At 43.3% G+C, this 21,178-nt stretch overlaps 1 protein-coding gene across 2 annotated transcripts in view; it reads right to left on the bottom strand.

The window, feature by feature from the left end:
* Positions 1-18,552, bottom strand: part of tom1 (target of myb1 membrane trafficking protein) — a 24,595-nt gene extending 6,043 nt beyond the window's left edge. Inside the window, exons 1-14 of one of the 2 annotated variants that reach the window (XM_037688857.1) lie at positions 18,419-18,552; positions 13,629-13,713; positions 13,466-13,544; positions 9,406-9,555; positions 9,186-9,317; positions 8,957-9,088; positions 8,690-8,806; positions 6,715-6,848; positions 6,599-6,641; positions 4,905-5,034; positions 3,708-3,771; positions 1,445-1,508; positions 810-875; positions 418-480 (exon numbers count right to left, since the gene is read on the bottom strand). In XM_037688857.1, coding sequence (XP_037544785.1) covers positions 418-480; positions 810-875; positions 1,445-1,508; positions 3,708-3,771; positions 4,905-5,034; positions 6,599-6,641; positions 6,715-6,848; positions 8,690-8,806; positions 8,957-9,088; positions 9,186-9,317; positions 9,406-9,555; positions 13,466-13,544; positions 13,629-13,713; positions 18,419-18,470 — 1,311 coding nt within the window. In that variant the 5' untranslated portion in view covers positions 18,471-18,552. The remainder of the gene's footprint in view (positions 1-417; positions 481-809; positions 876-1,444; positions 1,509-3,707; positions 3,772-4,904; positions 5,035-6,598; positions 6,642-6,714; positions 6,849-8,689; positions 8,807-8,956; positions 9,089-9,185; positions 9,318-9,405; positions 9,556-13,465; positions 13,545-13,628; positions 13,714-18,418) is intronic. The other variant, XM_037688858.1, reaches the window with a different exon arrangement.
* Positions 18,553-21,178: the final 2,626 nt, after the last annotated feature.

Below are 21,178 nucleotides of genomic sequence, written 5' to 3' on the forward strand. Positions count from 1 at the left end.
GTTCGGTTCGGCTATAGTTCACACGCATAAATCGCGCAGAGTCAGGCCCAGAGTCAATATCAAAACTTCTAAAAACTGGGATGGTACCGGGAGCCTGTGAAGCTGCAACTGCTCTGAGCGCGGCCATCTTGGAAACCTTTTGGGAGCCTTTAGCTTATTATCCTGTCAGATATATAAACTCTTTTTCTCTAAAATTAGGTTGTTCAAAGCGTTATCGACAACAGTGAAGATATTAATTGTTCATAACCTTTCCACAGATTCCCACTTCAAACAATCTGAAGTATTGCTTTAGGCTGATTAAAATGATTTTTACATAAAATATGGCTCTAATCTAGCAAATATCCTTAACGATGGAATCACTTCATTTATCTACATTAATGGGTCTTTTTGAATAAATATAGTAATCCAGCCACTTACCTCATCATCCAAAGCAAGCCATTTCTCAATATCATCCATTACATTAGATTGAGTGATGGGAATCTGAGAAAGGAAGCAAAACAAAAGCTTGGTTACTAAAGTTCAACTTTAAAAACACAGATATATCAACATGCCACCAAAATACCAAAATCAAACAAGCATAAAAACAAAACAACAAGTTGCCACGGAGGCAATAAATGCAGAGCGTGTCCTGTATGAACATGGCTGAAAACAAACACTGTCATGCTCTAATATTCCCAAACCAGCATGCAAACCAGTGGGAGTGATCCCCAAAAGAGATCCAAGCAAAAACCACTCCGATCACAACACGAGCGAACACACGGAGCGTCTGACGTAGCGCTCGGACACGTCTATTTCAGAACGAGACGCACCATTCCCCTTTTAATCATCCAATCTAACTTTGGTGAGGAGCTGGAGGAGGAGGCTGGACTTGCATCCTTTATACACACAGAGGAAACACTCACTGACACAACAGCAGCATGTTTATCAGAGCAACAGTCAGATCTGCTGGTTTTTAGACCAGTTCCTACTTTGTACATGACTGTACATCGATACTGGGTCGTATTTATTGCATGTTGCCATAAAAAGTGGATGAAAATGTAACCTCGTGTCTTTAGTTGACCTTGGCAAGCAAAACATAAAAATGGCTATAACTCAAGTAAATTTTACATATTCATATAAAATGCAGTGTGGTAGTCATGGAGAGTCATCCCCAACGCACTAATACGAACAGATATAATAACAGAATGAGGGAAATATTTACAATATCCATCCTTTCAAGAAGTTCTAGTTTTTACTTAACCCTGTAAACCAGATAAACTAAACAACTGTCCAGATGACATGATTTAACCCTTTTTTGTGATTTATCTACCCGGATGATTGAGCTTTTAAACCTTTTTTTTTAAAAAAAAACAAAAATATCCTAAAATCTGATCATGACGTATCAAATCGTACAAACAAACCTGGTAAAATGTATAAATCACAACTTCACGGCATCTTTGCTTACCATTCCAGTGCTTTTTAAAGTGTTGTCCTGAACTTGAGTATCCACGGGGACGTCCTTCTTGTAACTGAAACACACGTTTTACAAGTCGGTTAACGAGTGTACCACGTACGGCGCAATCTACGCCCATCAACCAACCATTGTACAGCATCTATAGCAACGGCTCATACAAGCAAAGACCTTATATTCATTCAACCTTTATTTAGACAGGTAAATCCCATTGAGCCTCGAGGACTCATTTACAAGAGAGACCTGAATTAACAAAAAATGATGACAACAATAAACACTTGTAAAAAGTCATACAGATTTATTTATTTTTTAACAAATAGGATGGCTAAAAAAAGAAAAGCAACATAAAAACAGCTAGATTCTAAGGCGAATGTAGAAAACTAAAAACAGGAACATGTCTGCATTGGTCCCTGCCAGGAGTCCAACAGATTCTTAAAGCCACTTAGAGAGGTCAAGGTCGAGAGCTTCAAATCTTTTTGTAAGATATTCCAGGAAACAGGAGCGGAGTAGGAGAAGGCCCTTTTGCCTAGTTCAGTCCTCATTGAGGGAACACTGCAGGTAATAATGTCCTGAGAGTGCACGGTGTAGCTGCACTCACACAGAGACATGTAGGAGGAGATGTATGAAGGCAGCAGACCAAGAAGTGATTTAAAGATGAAAATGTACCAGTGAGAGAGTCTGCGTGAAGTTAATGATGTCCAGTTAACCAGTGAATACAGGGTGCAGTGGTGGGTACGATAATCACAGCCAGTTATGAATCTTAGTGCACCATGATAGACAGCATCCAACATCTGCAGGGTTCTTGTAGGAGCGTCCATGTAAATAATGTCACCGTAATCAATGGAGGGAAGGAAAGTCACAGATACAAGGTGTTTTCTAGCATTCAGAGTTAGACAGGATCTGTTTCTGAAAAAGAAACCCAGTTTAACTTTCAGTTTCTTTACCAAGTTTTCCACATGAAGCTTAAAAGAGAGATGTGAGTCGACCAAGATACCCAAATATTTATAAGAATCAACAAACTCAATGGGGACATCATTTGAGGATAAAATCAGAGGAAGAACTGCTGGGACCGACTTCCTGTTTGAAAAAAGCATCCCTTTGGTTTTGTTGGCATTTAGGACAAGTTTGAGGCAGAACAACATCTGGATGATGTTGAATGCAGATTTCAAAAGCTGGAAAGCCTTGGCAACAGTTTTAGCTCGACAATAAACAACTGTGTCATCAGCATAGAAATGTATGGATGCATCAGGGATGTTTTTACCTACATTATGTATGTAGATTGTAAAGAGGGTGGGTCCTAAGACTGAGCCTTGTGGTACACCATTGTTGACTGTTAAATAACTGGAGGAAGTACCATTATGTTGAACACATTGCCTCCGGTCTGAAAGATAGTTAGAGAACCAACCAATGGTGTGTTCTGAGAAACCAATTTCTGAGAGTTTATGACACAAGATGTTCTGATCCACAGTGTCAAAAGCTTTAGACAGGTCTAAGAAAAGTGCAGCACAATAATCCTTAGCATCCAGTGCTTCAACAACATCATTAAGAACCTTCAGTGAAGCAGTGGTTGTGCTGTGTTGTTTCCTGAAACCAGATTGATGTGGAGGTAAGATGTTAAATGAGTCCAGGTAAGTTTTGATTTGAGAGTTTATCAGTTTTTCTAGAACCTTGGCTAAAATGCAGAGTTTAGAGATTGGTCGATAGTTGTTCAGTGAGGTGGGGTCACCTCCCTTCAGCAAAGGAAGAACAAAGGCTGTTTTCCAAGAGTCTGGAATGGAGTTTTGTCTTATGGAGAGATTGAAGATGTGGGTCACAGGGACTGTGATGATATGAGCAGCCAGCCTTAAGAAATAAGGTGTATATAATACATATAATATTTGACCTTGATTTGTGACCTTGCCCTTGAAGCTGGGGTGATGAAAAGTGTTTGTGACACTCTGACTAGTGATGAAAACGTGAAGTTTGGTTAAATTAGAGTGAATTAGACGTAATGGACAAGAGATGGTTTATTGTCATTTGTTTACACAGTTGAACTGAAAATGGCCACATGGTTTGATTAAGAAGCAGAAACACATTAAGACACTTTAAATCCCTCTTGTTAACTGGTTTTATGTGCCTTAATGCCTCAATGCAGAGATAATTGTGTCAGTTTTATTTATAGTTGAATTTCCAGTTGAGCAGGTTCACAGACCTTCCAGCTGCAGCTGCATAAACTCAAATCAGCTTTTTACAAATCTGAACTTCCACGTTTGTTTACCTCGTTCTCTGTTGAGTTGAGACGTTCACTTTCTGTGATAACACGTCATCGGACTCACTTGTACCTGCAAAGGAAGAGCAGTTTAGTATTCCAAGATCAGGTGATCCTGAATCATGTGAAAATACTCAGTCATGCACTAAGCAAATCTGCTTCAGAGAAGTTTTCTAGTTTGTTGTTGGATTCTTTAATGAAAGCACTAAAATGAACAAAAGTCCAGAACCGCTGCTGTCGCCTTTGTGCTTGCTCAGGACAGGAGACTGCGACCAAGTGAAGATTCAACACAATCTGCTGCTTCCTCAGATAAATAACGTTACTAATTGACTTTTATCAATGTTTCTGTTCAGTGTCCTGAGATGACTTCTGTTGTGATTTGGCACTAAATAAATAAACTGAATTAAATTGAATTAGTTATGAATGTCATGTGAAATTTGGGCCTTTAATTATTTATTTAAACAATTCCAATAATTCTCAGTCGGGTCATCTGGACAGTTTCTTTTTTATAGAGACGTTTCGCCCTCTATCCAGATGGCTTCTTCAGTCAGAGGAGTTCCAGTAAACGGTTTCCCCACCAAGCAGTAAACTCCTTAAGTGGACCAACCAGTTTGCTGGAGCTAAGATGGTTTCTGGGGACCGTCCTGTCCCTCGTCGACTCCTCCCAGGCAGGCAGCCACAGCCAAAGTGGTTCAAGGTAACAAAGTTCATGCTCAACCATCATATTTAAACAATTCCTTCTCCAGGAGGAATAATTCCCCACACACGCCAAGCACAGCCGGGGCATGGCTTGTTTTCTGTTTCTAAAGCTTTGAAACATTTGTAGGAACCTCCTTGGGACCAACTAAAAGTTGTTCTCCATGACTTCTCTGAACTCCTCCCATGCCTGAGATTTTACTTCCACCACCACAGAAGCTGCAGTCCTTCTAGTCATCCTGTACTTGTCAGGAGTCTTCAGGGACAGTCGAGACCTAAAGGCTTGGTGCCCTCCATCACCACTACTGCCCACCAACAGGTCCTCTGTTTGCTGCCACAACAGGCAGCAATGAGCTTCAGGCCAGAGACCCTGAACATGGTACATTTGGATTCCAGTGTCCCCATATGCACATAACTGTTCCAGATGTGTGAGTTAAAGCATGTCTGCACACGTCTTACTTAACAGAACCTGAGCGGCATGAAAAGCAAAGCTAAAGGTTGAATACTTACTGAGTTTTGCCATCTGACTGGACAGGCTATCGGCTTTCGACAGGCTGAAGGAGCTGTCACTTCTAACCGATGGGACTCCTGACTGGCTGACGGGTGAAGCAAGGTCTGCTAGGTTGACGTAGGTGTGGCTCTGAAAGCAATGCAAGAGGAGTCGAAGAGCCAGGTGAATATTTTGACCCAACGAGTTAACCTTCCATACAGATATATAAACTGCATAAATCTATGGTGATCACTTCAGGGACAACTCATGCATTCTTGACTTTTTTTAACAAAGTATCCAGAGAAGCAAAAAGTTGACAAGTCTTGAAAAAAAGCTATCATAATTACACTTACTGATGCATGTTTATCTACTTGATATAGTTCTCAATGTCATGAAAATGCTATTTTATCTACTTCTATAACTGAGCCAACTTTTGCAATTTTAGACTCACACAAGGCACTGATGGGATTTGAACCCAGGACCTCCTGTTTACTAGGCAGGAGCTTTGGCCAACTAAGACAAGGCACCTTCGTTACCAAAGATGAGACATTGTATCAAAGGTTTCTGCAGACAGATGGACTTTAGGGATTCCATGGTAAGATTATTGTTCCACACTTTCCTAACAGAGCACTTCACTCTCAGACTGCAGGTTTACTTGTGGTTCCTAGAGTTTCCAATAGTAGAACGGGAGGAAGATCTTTCAGTTTTCAGGCTCCTCTCTTGTGGAACCAACTTCCAGTTTCTGTCCGTGAGGCTGACACATTGTCCACTTTTAACACTGGGCTTAAAACTTTCTTTTGAGATAAATCCTATAGTTCGGTTTGGCTTGGGTTACCCGAGCTATATCCCTTAGTTGTGCAGCTATAGGCTTAGACTGCTGGAGGACAAATTGACCACATGTCCTCACTCTGCTGCTGTCTTTACTTGTTCTACTCTACCTGTTTGTATTTGTAATTATTTATATCTTAACATGTTTTTTTGTCTTTCCTTCTATAGAAAGTTCACCTAGACCTGTCATTGTGTTCATTTCTCCTTCCTGTCCTCTCAAACCCAGCTGGTCGAAGCAGATAGCCGCTCGTCCTGAGCCTGGTTCTGCTGGAGGTTTCTTCCTGTTAAAAGGGAGTTTTTCCTTTCCACTGTCTCCTTTGTGCTTGCTCAAGGTGACAGACTGTGATGAAGTGAAGATTCAACACAATCTGATGCTTCTTTAGAAAAATAACTTTTACTAATTGGCATTTATAACATATGTGAATGTTTCTGTTCAGTGCCCTGAGACAACTTCTGTTGTGAATTGGGGCTGTATAAATAAACTGAACTGAATTAAGACAGCAGGAAGAAGAAGACCCGTGCTCAAAGCACTGAACTGTCTTTTTAATTTTTTAGAGGACTACATTATACCAAGTGGAAATAACATTTAACAACACAAAATCTAAGCCAAGTTATATTTGAAAAAGCATAAAAAGTTAATAGTTTGGAAAAGTCAGCTGAAATAGGACTCAAGTGAATGAACAGCTGGGATTTAAACTCAGGAGCTCCTGTTTACAACACACATGCGTTGGCTTATTAAGCTACAGCGACACCGTTTAGACAAGAAAATGTGATGGAGAACACTAACTGAAGGATGCTCAACCTCTTCTTAAATGTTCACGGTTTGTTTTTGGTGTTCACTCGTTTTAAACGGTTAGCTGTGAAGTAAAAACAACACGTCCTTTACCTTTTGCTCTGCGCTCTGACCGTTTGTTAATCGCATTTCAAACCTGCAAGAAACAGAACAAACAATCAAGAGGAGAAGCAAATGATTCTGAAACATTATTAAATGATATAAACAACCTGTGATAGCGTGTGAAGGCGGTGTTCATGTCATCATTAGTAGCCAGTAGCTCCTCGATCAGCTTCTCCTCACTGAGCCTGGGGATGATCTTCACTATCCTGCCCTGCATCTCCTTACAAACAGTGTACAGCTGCTAATGACACAATGAGATAGAGAATGTGTGGGTGGGGGAGGGATTTGAAGGGCCGGATGCCACACAGAGCATATAAAGCACGAGATCAGTTAAGGGTAATGACGTGTTACGCAACATGGAAGACGGAAGTCATTTTCCTGCTAATGCTCTCACTGACAAACAAATGTAAAACTCCCAGAAGTCATTTGGACCTCGTGCAGATCACTGATGGAGGTGCAAATGATTCGTTTAGCAAGAAGCTGGCATGTCTATAATGGGCTCCAGAAGACAAAATCCAGTGGTAAAGTCAGGAGTGGTAGTGTTATCAGGGAGTTGCTGCAAAATCTGACAATCACCCAAACAGACTTTGTGGACACATTTGATGGCAGCTGACAAGAGGCCACAGTTTGTACAAGGTTTAGTGGTCATATTGTGCAACCATCACCATGTGGGGCAGCGGTCCTCAAACATTTTTACATCTGAGCAGTTTTATATGGGACAACTTTCACACGGACCAATGGGGAGACAGAAGTCGTTTTTTTTACTCGTTGTTGCCAGGTTTAGCTTGTAGGTTTACTAGCTCAAGAACAATAGCTGCAACTGAATCGAGCGCAGGAAATGATGTGATCAGGTTTCAAAATATAATATCCCAACGACCAATATATATAATGCATAAAACATGCACACGCACACAAGTTTGTCTTTCTATCTTTACAGGGACTTTGCATTGACTTCCATTAATGTTTCATTCATTTCTATAGCCTAACCCTGACCCTTACCCATCCACAATTCATACCTTAGTCCTAAACCTAACCCCTAACTCACCAACAGCACTTCTTCTTATGGGGCCCGGGCTTTGGGCGCCATAAGGAGCAGATGGTCCTCACAATGTAGTATAAGTTGGGAAAATGGGCATTACAAGAGAACATAAACAAACACACACACGCAGCTTTTTTAAAAAGTGCAATATGTATTATTTCTGTGCAGCCTAGTATAAAATGACCCATGGACTAGTACTGGTCCTTGACTTGGAGGTTGGGAACAGTGGCATAATATCACAATAGCCCGATGCTGGAACAAATGAGTCCATGAGCACACACGCATCATGAAGGTTTCACTTGCACAAAACAGACAACACCAACAAAGGATCATTACACTGTGCATTTAACACTACAGAGCCCCGTGACATTTACACCTTTCATCAGGAAACAGAGACTGAACACTTCACAACCTCATGTGTCATTTCACAACAAGTCTCAACAACATCCAGGCTGTCTGAAGAAAAGGTTGGCATTAACAGCAGGCTGCATTTAGTGGCACTGCAACCAGGAGGCATCATATCTTCTTCTGCAGTGATACTTGGGTCTACATCCCAGAGGAGACCACTTTGTGACCGTACGGCAGCACAGAGGGAAGAGGACCAGTCCAGTCGATGATGTGGAGACACACCAGTGTTACTCCTGACATCATATTTTACTTGGACTGGTTGTCGACATAAAAGTGAAAGAAAATACGCACTATTTCACTTGAATTCACACTGAACAAGACTTTTGCACCAAGTACTGGCAAAATTCGACAACGCGCTACATCAGTGATGTCATAGGTTGCATGTCTCACCCCTCCTAGACAGCACCCATAGTTTTTGAACTGTGCCAGGGTGGGGTACATCCTTCTGGAATGGGACAATGCCAGCATGGATTGCCAGCTCTATTATCCATTTGATGTGAGGTTGTAATCATTACAGTCACGTGACCTTTCAGCACCATTCCACCTCTCTGTCTGAATGCTTCACTTTTTTATGTCAGGGAGTATATTTGTGTAATAAAGCACAAGTTTAGTTTTGTTTTCGGATAAATGTTTACCTCCAGCAGCTCCAAGTCAGCTTGTTTTACCGTGACCGGGTCCAAGTGGCTCATCATCTCGGACATTGTGGTCAGGTTGCTTCTCACCACGCCCAGCTCTGTTTTCAGCCTTTTCACCTGGAACATCAGGATTATTAAGTATGACACATCGCTGAAAACTGGGAAATACTGATGAGGGTTAGCGGTCAAAGAGAGCTTAGAGGCAGAGAAACAAAAAGTAGTTTGTTAACAAGAAAGAAGAGGAAGTTGTGTTTCTGGCTCCATCACCTGGCTGGGAGTGAAGGTACCGTTTCCCTCCAGAGCCAGTTTTAGCTCAGAGATCTGAGGCGGGATGAGAGGTTTAGAAGACAAGCACACAGCAGGTAAAGTAGCGACAGCAGGCCCGTTCCCAGCCGAAGTCTGACAGGCAGAGGCACCGAAAGGACAGGAAAGGACCAAAGATAAGACGGAGCAGGGAGCAATTAGCAGCAGAACATAAAACCAACACCGCCCGCACCTTTTTTGGGCCTTGAGCTAATGAATACTCATCGACGTGAGCGGGGAACTCCAGTCCTTTCCTTCGCAGATCTTCATACACGGACACCACGCCCGTTAGGTCGGGCGAGCTGCGGAATGCATCGGCCCATGCCTTGATGCGTGAAAAACCACAAACTACTGTCAGCCACGAAGCGATGAGGCGAGACCTAACCTTTGTTTAATTGCAGCTCACGCCCTACCTGTATGATGCTGAGGACTCTGTCGTGCACCACCTGTGGAGGGTTGTTCCTCGGGATGATCGCGCGCACCAGAACCCCCTCGATGAAATCCCGCGTGGTCACCATGGTGTGAAACCTGTAGCCGCAGTTTTTCACGCAGGTTTCCAGAACCTGCCGTCAAATGAGAACAAGATCAAAGACCTTCAAATCACTGAAGGATTGCTTATCACCCAGACTCTTTATGGAAACCTTTGAATAAATCAAGATCATCTTCTGATGAGAGGAACATTTAGCTGTTTTAGTTCAATCTTAACATAATGTTTTGGCCAATTTTATGTTATATTGTGAAATTTTGCCACATGTTAGTGCTCAAAGTATGTGTTGTGAATGCCTCTCAGTTACATCCCCATAAATCATTCATTCAGGGCCTTGGGGGGGCGATTGGGGGTGGGACCAGTGCTCCGGCTCTCCCTGGGTTGTTTGGATCTTTTGATCAGGGTTCCTGGTTGCAGTGGCCGGCCCTTTGGCTGGGGTGGCTGCCGGGTTCTGGCGGAGGGTCGGCTGTGTGTTCGTTGGTGGTGCATGGCGGCGGTCGGGGGCGTGGCTTCACTTTGACGGGGTGCTGGCTGGACGGCCTGATGTGATATTCGCGGTGGGGGGTGCTGTGTGTGTGGGGGTGCATGGGTGGCGTGCCAGGGCCTCTCCGGGTCTGTGGTGTGGGGCTGTAGGTAAGCATTGGTGTGCTGGGCCAGCCTTCCTTGGCTGTTGTTCCCTGCTGCTCTGGCCCCCGGCCTGGGGCCGGCTTGCAGTCGCTGTCAGGTTGGTGGGGCACATGGATGGCCTGACGGAGGGTCCGTCGGGCTGTCTCTGTGTGCCAGTTTATGTCTCAGGTTGGGTTTTGGGTGGTCTCCTATCTTGGATCAATTTTGCGCCCCCCCCCCCCCCCCCCCATTTGGTGTGTTGTATTCCCCTCCGGTGGTGGGCCCCCTTGCCGCCGGTGCATTGGCGGCTCTCAGCAGCTGGGGCTGGGAAGTGGGGTGTGTGCGGGCACGCTCTGGTGGCTGCCTGCCGGGGCCTGGGTGCCATGGCCTCTGTTCGGGGGTGGTATGACCTCGGGACTCGGGGCTCGGTGTCCATGGACGGATCTACTCTGGAGGGGCGGGTTGCCGACGGGGCCTGTAGACTCGTCTCTGCAGTCTCTTGGAGTTTCTGCATTGTGGTGGCTGGGGATCGCCCGGGGCTTCATTTTGCTTCTCTCTCTGGGGGAGTGCGGGTGTCCCTGTTGGGGAACTCCTGGAGTTCCGTGCTTGGGGGCCGCTGTGTGTCTGTGGTTCCGGTCTTCCCTGTGTTACCATCATGTCCTGTGGAGATGGGTCTGTGGGTCCCCACATCCACTATTGAACATTTTTATGGATAAACCTTCTAGTGATAAGCATGCTCACACAGGTGTTTAGATTAAGGTGTTTATCAGATACACACTCAGTTGGGTTGTGGTGGCCATCAAATATATCTTGTATTACCATGTACTGTATAAAATACTTTCTAATGATGTTACAAGTATCATTAAATATGTTTGTTGTTGTGGTTTCTCGGTTTTGTCTTGTATTTTTTTTCCGCAGGTCTACAGTCAGACTTCAATGATGTTGATTTGTGTTCTCTTTATCCCTCTCTCTCTCCTCTATTCCTATCTCCTTCTTTACATTTTAACTCTTCTCTCACTTTTCTGCTTTGTCATCTTTGTTTTTCGTCCACATGTCCATTACATCTGAAAATAAGCCCATAACAAATTCTAATAAAATTTAATTTATATATCAAGTGGAGCATTAAGGTCAGCCATAATGCTCTGCTTGTGAAAGTAAATCTGTTGGGCATCACTTTGACACTCAGACAATAATTCTAAATGTCACAATGCCGGACAGGACAAGGGGGAAAAAAATAAAATAAAAATCATTCATTCATTCTTTTGGCTTCTCCCTTAAGATTTGGCAATTATTTTGTCCTTCCTGACACAACCACAGACCACTGAGCTACCACAGCCCTCTGTGTGTTGCAGAGAGCTGCCATCTAAGGTGCCCGGGGGAGCAGATGGTGGGGGTTAAGGGCCTTGCTCAAGGGCCCAGGGTGGGGCAAATGAAGGTGGAGACAGATGTTGGTGTTTCACCTTTCACGTTTTGATGTTGTCGGTCTGGGGAGTTGAACTGGCGACCTTCTGATCACAGGCCCACCTTCTCCAACCTCTGTGCCACCACTCCCCCATCTGTCCCCACAAAATATTAGCTCAATATCTGTTAAACTGACTGAGCTATGATCATTTTAGCGTTTTCCAAGGTCTCGTAATGATTTCAAAAGTTGTGAATATCCTTCCAAAGATTACAATCTGAGAGTTTTGTTAAAATCTCTCCGGTGGTTCATGAGATTTTTTTTTGCTAACAGAGTTGATGCAAAGTTTTAAAAAGTAGATCCTACTTGATTAATTACAGCTCAGAGTAAATGTTTGGTATGACTCTCAGCCCAGAGATGCTGAAGGCGATGTCATGGTTGACAAATCTCTTCATGTCACATGAAGGACTGGTTGTCATTTTTAATAAAGTTGGACTGGAGAGTGTGTTCCAGTTTTCAAAGAAGGACACCTCAGCCCCCCAGGGAAGGTTCATTCTGGGGTGTTTGGAGGGTGGCTCCAACCGATTGTCCAATCTGAGACTCAGAAGGAGCAGTGTGTCTTCCATCCTGCTCTTGGAAAAGTGGACCAGATCTTCACTTTAGCGGCATTGCTAAGGGGGTCATGGGAGCTGGCCTCTCCAGTCTACGTGTGTGCGGACCTGGAGAAGACTTAATGACCGTGTCCTCAGAGACATTCTGTCGGGGAGTTTTGCAGGAGTATGGGGTGCCTGGCTTGCTTTTAAGGGCTATCCGGTCCCTGTCTAACCCAAGACGAAGCTGTGTCCACATTCTTGGCACAAAGTCGAGATCGTTCTCGGTGTGGGTTCGACTCCACCAGGGCTGCCCCTCGTCTCTGGTTCTGTTTGTGGTTTTCATGGACTGGATCTCAAGGTGCAGTTGTGGAGAGGAGGATGTCTGGTTTGGGAACCTCAAGGTCTCATCTCCACTTTATGTGGATGATGTGGTTCTGCAGGCGTCTTCAGGCCAAGACCTTCCATGTGCACTGGGGCGGTTTCACAGCCGAGTGTGAAGTGGCTGGAACGAAAGTCAGTTCCTCTAAGTCTGAGGTCATGGTTCTCCACTGCAAACACATGGAATAACCCCTCTGAGTGAGGGGAAGGGGGAAGTCTGGAGGAGTTTAAAAATCTAGGAGCCTTGTTCATGAGTGTTGGTAGGATGAAGCAGAAGATGGATCGACAAATTGTGTTTGTCAGTCGTGATGAAGAAATAGTTGAATTGAAAGGCAAAGTTCTTGAATTGTTGTTCCGTCTATGTTCCAACCCCTACCTGTTGCTATGAGGATTAAAAGCAAAAGAATAAGAACCTGGATACAAGCAGCCAAAATGAGCTTCTTTTCTAGGATGGTCGGGCTCATCCTTACAGAAAGGGCTGTTAGGGCTGAAAGGAGAGGTTTGGGCATCTTCTTAGGACGCCTCCTGGATGTCTCTCAAAGGTTTTCCAGACATGCCCCACTGTGAAGAGGCCCTGTGGCAGATCCAGAACTTGCTGGAGGGATTATCGTATATATCCTCTCTGGCCTGGGCACTCCTTGCCCTCAGGAGGAGCTGTAGGATGGCACTGGAGAGAGGGATATCAGAGTTTGTCTCCTGGACCTGATGTCTCAGCATCCCAACCATGAACAAGCGATAGAAGATGGATGGCTGTAGAACTGACTGAATTATAGCCATTTTTGTACTAGCTGATGTTGCTTAGCTGCTGCAGCCATCTTGAACTTGGCTGACTCCAAAAGTTAATGAGATGTAGATGTTCATCTAACGATAACTTTCAGAGAGTTTCAATAAAATCTGTCCAGTGATTCATGAAATATTTTGTTAAAAGATAAATTAATACGCACACAGACATGAGATAAACACTATCATCTCCATGTTGAAATTGACAGATAAACAGAGCCAACACTCACAGTAAGTGCCAACATGACCTCCTTAAAGTTCTTGTTGCCAACAATCCTCTTCTTTATGGCTCTTAATGCATCTTTGGGGCTGAAATCAGAGTTTACAACAATCAGAGACATGTACGCTCCAGGGAGTGGCTTGGGTTTGATGTTGACAGATAAACACACACACCCTTCCTCTGAGCTGTTGATCAGGTCACAGATTTCCATGTTGAGTTCCCAGTCCTCAGACGGTAAGCTGGAGTTGGTTGCACTCTCTGTTGAAATGAAGAGTAGAAACACGATGGCTACTGTACGTGCTACACGATAATAAAACTGGCATGGAAAACATTTACCTCCACATAATATTCATCAACATTACTTCTTTTTTCATTTACGCACAATAGGTGTGCAACTCTTCGCAACTTTGTAAGTTAACAATTAGTTCGCTGTGGCGACCCCTGAAGAAGGGAGCAGCCGAAAGAAGAAGAAAATAAAAGTAGGTGTGTAATGGTATGTGTGATACCGAACTGTCATGGCACAGATGTTTTGCTCGAGAACATTGAACTAGTCACAGGATGTAACCGTGCCCATCTACAGTAAATCAGCTGTGTGGAAAAATTGTCACAATTACCAAGTGATGATGGAAGACAAGAAGTCTGTGTATGACAAGCAGTCATGTCATATATTCTGTGCTGGAGTGTGGCAAGCCATCCATCCATCCATCCATCCATTATCTTTACCCGCTTCTTCCATTTTGGGTCACGGGGGTTGCCGGTGCCCATGTCCAACAATCACTGTGCAAGGGGCGGGGTACACCCTGGACAGGTCGCAAGTCCATCACAGGGACACATAGAGACAAACAACCATTCACTTTCTCATTCACACCTAGGGACAATTTAGAGTTACCAATCAGCCTAACATGCATGTTTTTGGTCTGTGGGAGGAAACCGGAGCACCCGGAGAAAACCCACGCATGCACGGAGAGAACATGCAAACTCCACCCAGAAAGGCCCCTGGACAGGGGTTTGAACCAAGGACCTGCTCGCTGAGAGGCAGCAGCTCTACCAGTTGCGCCACCGTGCTGGTGTGGCAAGCTATTTGTTTAATTATTAGACATCACTAATTTCAAAAGTCATTGTCCCAAACTAGCACTCAGCTAGCTGGTAAGCTAGGTAAGTTAACATTTTATTATGTGAATGCTTCTAAACGCACGGTGGCGCAGTTGGTAGAGCTGCTGCCTCTCAGCGAACAGGTCGCCCCGGGTTAAATCCCGGCCAGGGGCCTTTCTGGGTGGAGTTTGCATGTTCTCTCTGTGCATGCGTGGGTTTTCTCCGGGTGCTCCGGTTTCCTCCCACAGTCCAAAAACATGCATGTTAGGCTGATTGGTAACTCTAAATTGTCCCTAGGTGTGAGTGAGAGAGTGAATGATTGTTTGTCTCATGTCCCTGTGATGGACTGGAGACCTGTCCAGGGTGTCCCCCGCCTCTTGCACAGGGATGGCTGGACATGGACACCAGTGACCCCTGCGACCGAAAAGGAAGAAGCACGTAAAGATAATGGATGGATGGATGGATGCTTCTAAACCTTTGACTCGATTAAGATCCATTTTTCTTGTGTACATTTTCAGCACACAACTTGTTCTACAGTTTGTGCTATTTCGACAACTCATGCATCAAAACATTCGGCTCATTCGGGTCATTCCTGCTGTGACTTGATATTTGTGCAGTTTTTACGTTTGGAAACCGTTAGCCTTTTCTGCCATGTTTTTCCTCACTGAAATGCGTGGAGTTCTTCACGTCCTTCAAACCCTTTGAGATCTTTCACTGCTCATTTCAGCGTTCGTTCAGGTTCAGCTTTTTCCGGGTCTTTGTACTTTCTTCTGCTCATTTAAGCTTTTTTCAGCTATTTTTATTTATGTATTGTTTATTTTACAAATTTTGTCCTTTTGTTCTTTCTAATAATTTCACAATTTTATGGTTCTTTGGTTCCTATTTCTGCTAATAGTAGTTTTTTCTACACATTTCTGCCATTTTTCTGCTGCCTTCTGCTTTCTTTCCTGCTTTTAGCAAATGTCAGCTGTTCAAATTCAACACAAATTAACGGTTTAAGGATGAAACCATTTCAGCTAGTTGCAACTTCCTCAGCAGCTTTCGGTAAAAACCATTCAGCACCAAGTACTCACTCTGTATTTTCACAGGAAATGCCAATTCTCTAGTTTATTTTGTATTTTCACAATGGAAGACTTTACTCAGCTCTGTCTTCTCATACTTTACATCAAGTCTAGGTCAAAATAATTGAAGCAAGCTTGTTTTTTTATTCGTTTTAAAAATAAAAAATTCAATAGTTAAGATCTCACAAAGCTCTTTGAATGACCTCTGTTTGGACAAATAAAGTTTTATTCTGACTAAACCAACTGCTCTAATAGACACATTATACTATTGCACGCATCAATAAAAACAGATTTTTATGTAATAGTAGGTAACAACCCATAATACAGCTCATTATGGTACATGCCAGGTACTGTAGTCCCTCGCTATTTCGCGGTTCGACTTTCATGGACTCGCTGTATTGCAGTTTGTGTACGTACAGTTCATAATATTTTCCAAAATAACATTAATAATAAAATAAAAAAGTGCCACCATTTTGTAGTTTTCTATCATTAAGCCTTCATTTTGCTAATCTAAAGAACTACTTTACCCAGAAGCCATCAGTTCACTTCCCAGAAGTCAACACTGCTTCCAGCCGCTGCTTGCTGCAAATGGAGGGAAAGTTTTGCAAAACGAAGGCAGAAGTTCTGTGAGGATCCGATCACAGCAGATAACTCTGAAGCTGAACTCATCCTTCAAGTTGTATCTTCACTACTGAGTAGCTGCAGGTGATCTGGACTCAGTGTGACCCGGATCCTGGGATCTGCAGGAAACAGACGGCTGTGGGGTTCAGTCAGGTTCTGATCATGCGGTGCTTATCTGGACCGGGCCAGAGGTGGTGGTTTAAATCCTGTGCAGCCCTGGAGCAGCAGCACATGTACAACAAGCTGGATGGAGCGGTGGGCTTCAGTCATGCTGCACTGGGACTTTTTTCATCTATCGGGTCGGACCGGAACCGAGCTGCTCCTGTACTGCAGAGTCTGGTTAGTAAAATTTGATAAGATTCTGTACGTACAAGTACTGTATGTTGTTAAAATTAGTAGGTTTAAGTGTTTAGAGGACTGATTGTGGGCTTCATTGCTGCAGGATCGGTCTGCAGAAACAAACAAGAGTCAGAATAGAACAGAGTTTGACCGGAACCAGAGCTGTTGATGTTCTGCAGAGCTAGTAAGTAAAATTTAGTAACATGTCATTAAAATGACGTAGGTTTAAGAGTTTAGAACATTCCAAGAGTGTGCGAAGGGTTTCTAAAGTCTTAATATAAAGTTTACTGTACTTTAACTTGGACTTGGACTACTGTACTCCTACTTTACGGCTTTTCACTTGTCGCGGGACTTCAAGGTGTGGAACACCCACGATAAACAAGGGACTACTGTATCTACTGGGTACGTCCCAGTTACTTACTGGATATTTACCAGGTAAGTTACTTGTTACTAAGCTGGTACGTACCTGGGTTGTACTATGTAGTGACTTTTCACCTTGTTCTTGTTCTCTTGTGATTGATTGATTGATTGATTGATTGATATAATATAATATACTGTAAGTACCAGATACATACCTGGTACTTACAAAAATCTGCAGGGCTGTATTATGCTACCTAACTGTGTAATGTGAAACTAATAATAGTGTAAAGGTTTATATAAGTTTCCCATGGACTGCTGGGAAATTTTGAACATTAAAATTGTTTTAAGATGGCAGTAACTTACTTTGGTCTTATCTGCCCTCGGTCTAGGTGTTAGTGCATCAGCTCTGTTGACAAACTAAGAAGTTCTCTAGTCACAGAACCTCGTTCAATATAGTATTTCTTTGTCTTCAGTATTTCTCTGCAGTTAACCCATGGCTCTGTGATGGAGGACTTTAAGGCTTTGTCTGGACTCTGTGTCTGCTTTAAGCTAAATAAGACCGTGTCCCAGCTCTTTTAACAAAACACCACCGACCTTATTACTGTGTAGATACTGATACACCTCAGAGCTTTTCAGGTTGTTCATCACTTCACCATCAGAAGAACCGAGTCAGTTATACGCTAGTAGATGTAATCTGCAGCCACTTGTTCAGCTCGTCCTCCATCCCTCGTCCTCAGCAGGCAGTGGTATGATTATAGTGTCCTGTTTGAGCTCTGACAGCTGGTGTTCCTACATGTTTAAGTTAAATCCACAACGCTCGGAGAAGCTACATCAGCTCGTACGGTTTGCACATAAACAAACGTCTGCGCAAACCCATCTACGACAGGTAAGACGTTAACTGTTCTTAATCCACTAGAGGTCAAATGGACAGGCGAACCCTGCACAGAGGGATTAGTTAAGTTGCTTATTCAGTGGAATAAACAGCAAAGTGTTGACAGTTGCATCATGCAGTGTTGACAGGAGGCTGGGATCAGGTGGAAACAGGAAAAGTCAACATGGGTGGATCTTTAAAGTCCTGAGGTGTGAACAGGCAGAGACGTGTTTAAGTCACACTGGAGCTGGTTTACCAGTCCGACGGCCTGCTCCGTCAGGAAATGAAGACGCGTTGTGCTAACCTTAATAAAGGCAGCAGCTGCCCCACATTTGGGTCAGTGCGTGTCCCGCCCAGTTCTGTTCGGGCTCGAAAACAGACCCAACTCTGACCAATGACCGGTGTCCCAACACCTCCCTCCATCCTGCCTCAGCCATTGTCCAGAGGAGGCTCTATCACCACGAGCCCATATCAAAGCCCTTTAATTTGGGCTTTCTGTCAAACGCTATAATATAAAGGCGCATTAAAACCAAACCGCAGCTCGTGTAATGATGCAGACGCAGCAGGCCGGCCGCCTGCTCTGCCTGTAATTTGCAGCGCGTGTTCCTGCGGGGCTCACCTATCCGCTGCCCCACCGGCGTGCTGAACGGGTTCCCCAACAGAAACTCCATGATGGTGGACGGACAGGGCCCCCGGGCCGAGCCGACCCGTGCCGCAACAACAAGCCGCTCCAAACCTTACTAAAGTGGGGCACGAACCGAACCCGCTCGGGTTTTAAAGGGAAAGCAGCCCGCAGTTATCAGACGAGATAACGTTAGGAGGGTGAAACAGCGCCCCCTGCTGGCAGCCTTCATTACTGCTCGGATAGGTTGCCAAATGTAGAAATGACGAAATAGCTCACTTTCGCTTAAAATGCCCGTATTTGGATCCAAACTGTCTAATGTGCTAAGTGAGTGTACACTTTCACGGCCAAAATGCAAAAATCACTGCATTTTCATTATTGTTTATCGCAGGTATAAACACGTAACGCACGCATCTTTTCACGTATCATCGTAAAAACGCGTCAATTTGTGTATATTTGGCAACCCTCCAGCTCAATCAGTCTGTAATCCTGGGGATTGTAATTTTTTTTCATTCAACTTTATTTAGACAGGTAAATCCCATTGCGCCTCGGAGAGACAGCAAGCTCAAATCACGGTAGTGGCAGTGACTCGAGGACTCATTTACAAGAGAGACCTGATTTCAGCAAACAATGATGACAACAATCGACAACAGCGACAACAATAAACAGTTATAACAAGTCATACAGATTTTTTTTTTTTTTTTTTTACAAATAGGAAGGCTAAAAAAAAGAAAAGTAACAAAAATCAGCTAGATTCTAAGGTGAATGTAATAAACTAAACACCATCCAGGACTGAAGACAGGTTTATTTAAAAACAGATTTATGTCACAAGCTCCACATTTTAAAAATACAAATAATTATTTTTTGTAGTTGTATTATTCTGAAATACTTTCAAGAGATAATTATAGCAATAACCATGAAAAAAAGTGTTCCAGTTGCTATTAATTTTCATATATTTTCACAAAGATGGGGGATTTTATTTCAAGATTGTTTGTAATAAATTTTCCTTATTCAAGTATATTTTCCACAAAAGTCCAATCTTTAGTTTTACTGTTTTTATCCTGCTGCACAACAGAATAACTCGTCTAAAATAGCATTAGTTCAAATCTTTTTAAAGAAGGCTCTGTTTAAATGTTATGGACAAACAATATCTTACCTGTGGAAGGTAACTCTTCAGCACTTCAGCTTGATGTGTCCTATATGTTTTAGTAGCGTTAAGGTGAGTCTATAGAGTGTGTCGGTGTCACATGATCAATCTGATCAACTTGTAAACCCCAACAGGAACAAGAACAGTCATCTCCAAGTGGCTGCTGACTCACAGAGTCAGAGAGGTTTTATTGTCATTTCAGCTAGGTACAAGTACATATTGAAATGAAACAGTGTGCCCCAGGATCACAGTGCAACACAGGACATAACGTACAAAACAAAACAACACACGGTGCAGATGCACAACGGAACAATATATACAAACAGACCTATAATAAATGCAAAAAGACATCTAATCTAATCTACACAATCTAATCTAATTCTAATCTAAACAAATGATTAAGAGATGAGACTAGAGACATGTGTTGATTAGTACATGTGTAGTACATGAGGCAGAAACATGTTCTGATATGTGGTTAGCAGCACAAAGTTTATAGGGCCTATGGAGCTCAGGCTTTGGGCCCCATAAGGACCAGTTGGTCCCAAATGGGCCTTACAAGATAACAAATACAAAGACGACCAATCCCCCTCCCCCCCCCCCCCAACACAGACACTATTTTACCCTAAAAATCACCTTTTATTCTCTGTGTACAAGCACTGATAACACCAGCATATTACCACAAAATAATGTTTAAAGGCAGAACTCAATCAAGCCAAAAATACACAAATAAATAAATATTGCAATTTTAAGTTATTTTGTTCTGAGCAAAAGATGGATTTTTTTTTTAATTTAATTTTAAATATCACCCTTTTGAATTAAACAAAGTTCCATACCTGCAAAGTCACTCTTTGTGTCAAGCTTCAGGAGTGTTATCACCATGCACACTATGAAGGTCGCCATGTTTGAAAATGACATTTCATTAACAACAAAGTCCATGCTCAATAATCCAGGATTACAATCCAACATTTTTCAGTCAGGTCATCTGGACAGTTTCTTTTTTTGTGCTGAAATGTTTCACCTTCCATCCAGAAGGCTTCATCAGTCAAGGAAACACACAACACAAAGCTGATTCTTCCCCCAACAGCTTACTCCAAAGTGGAACAAACCAGTTCTGTTGGTGATAAGATGGTCTCTTTGGCACGCCCCCTCCTCCATTGCCGGCCCTCTTCCTTGTTGACAGACGTGTCAAACTGGTTGAAAGTCAACTGGTCCAGATGACCTGACTGAAAAATGTTGAATTGTATACCTGGATTATTGAGCATGGACTTTGTTGTTTTATGTGAAAAAAAAAAAAAGATTTGATAAAATTCAGTTCCTCTGAAAATAAGAACATCTCAAGACTAATAAACAGTTTTTATCCAGACTTGTTGTCCTGAAGTTGAGCAACGTGCAGTCACTCAGTGCTCGACTGGGACTCCTCTAGCATCGGTGCAGTGTGGCCATCAGGACCTGATGAGGGGTTCTGGTCAGTCAGGTCCAGTGGCACCGTGAGGTCATTAAACCAGAAGACCAGCAGCAGCAGGTGAAACAGGTTTTCAAACCATCACTGACTAAAGATACTTCCCCCTGGACCTGAAGCATCCTGGACTCTGAGACCTTGTTTTCCAAAT

This window comes from Nematolebias whitei, chromosome 15, assembly GCF_014905685.2.
Source record: "Nematolebias whitei isolate Nwh7 chromosome 15, NemWhi1, whole genome shotgun sequence".
Lineage (NCBI taxonomy): Eukaryota > Metazoa > Chordata > Actinopteri > Cyprinodontiformes > Rivulidae > Nematolebias > Nematolebias whitei.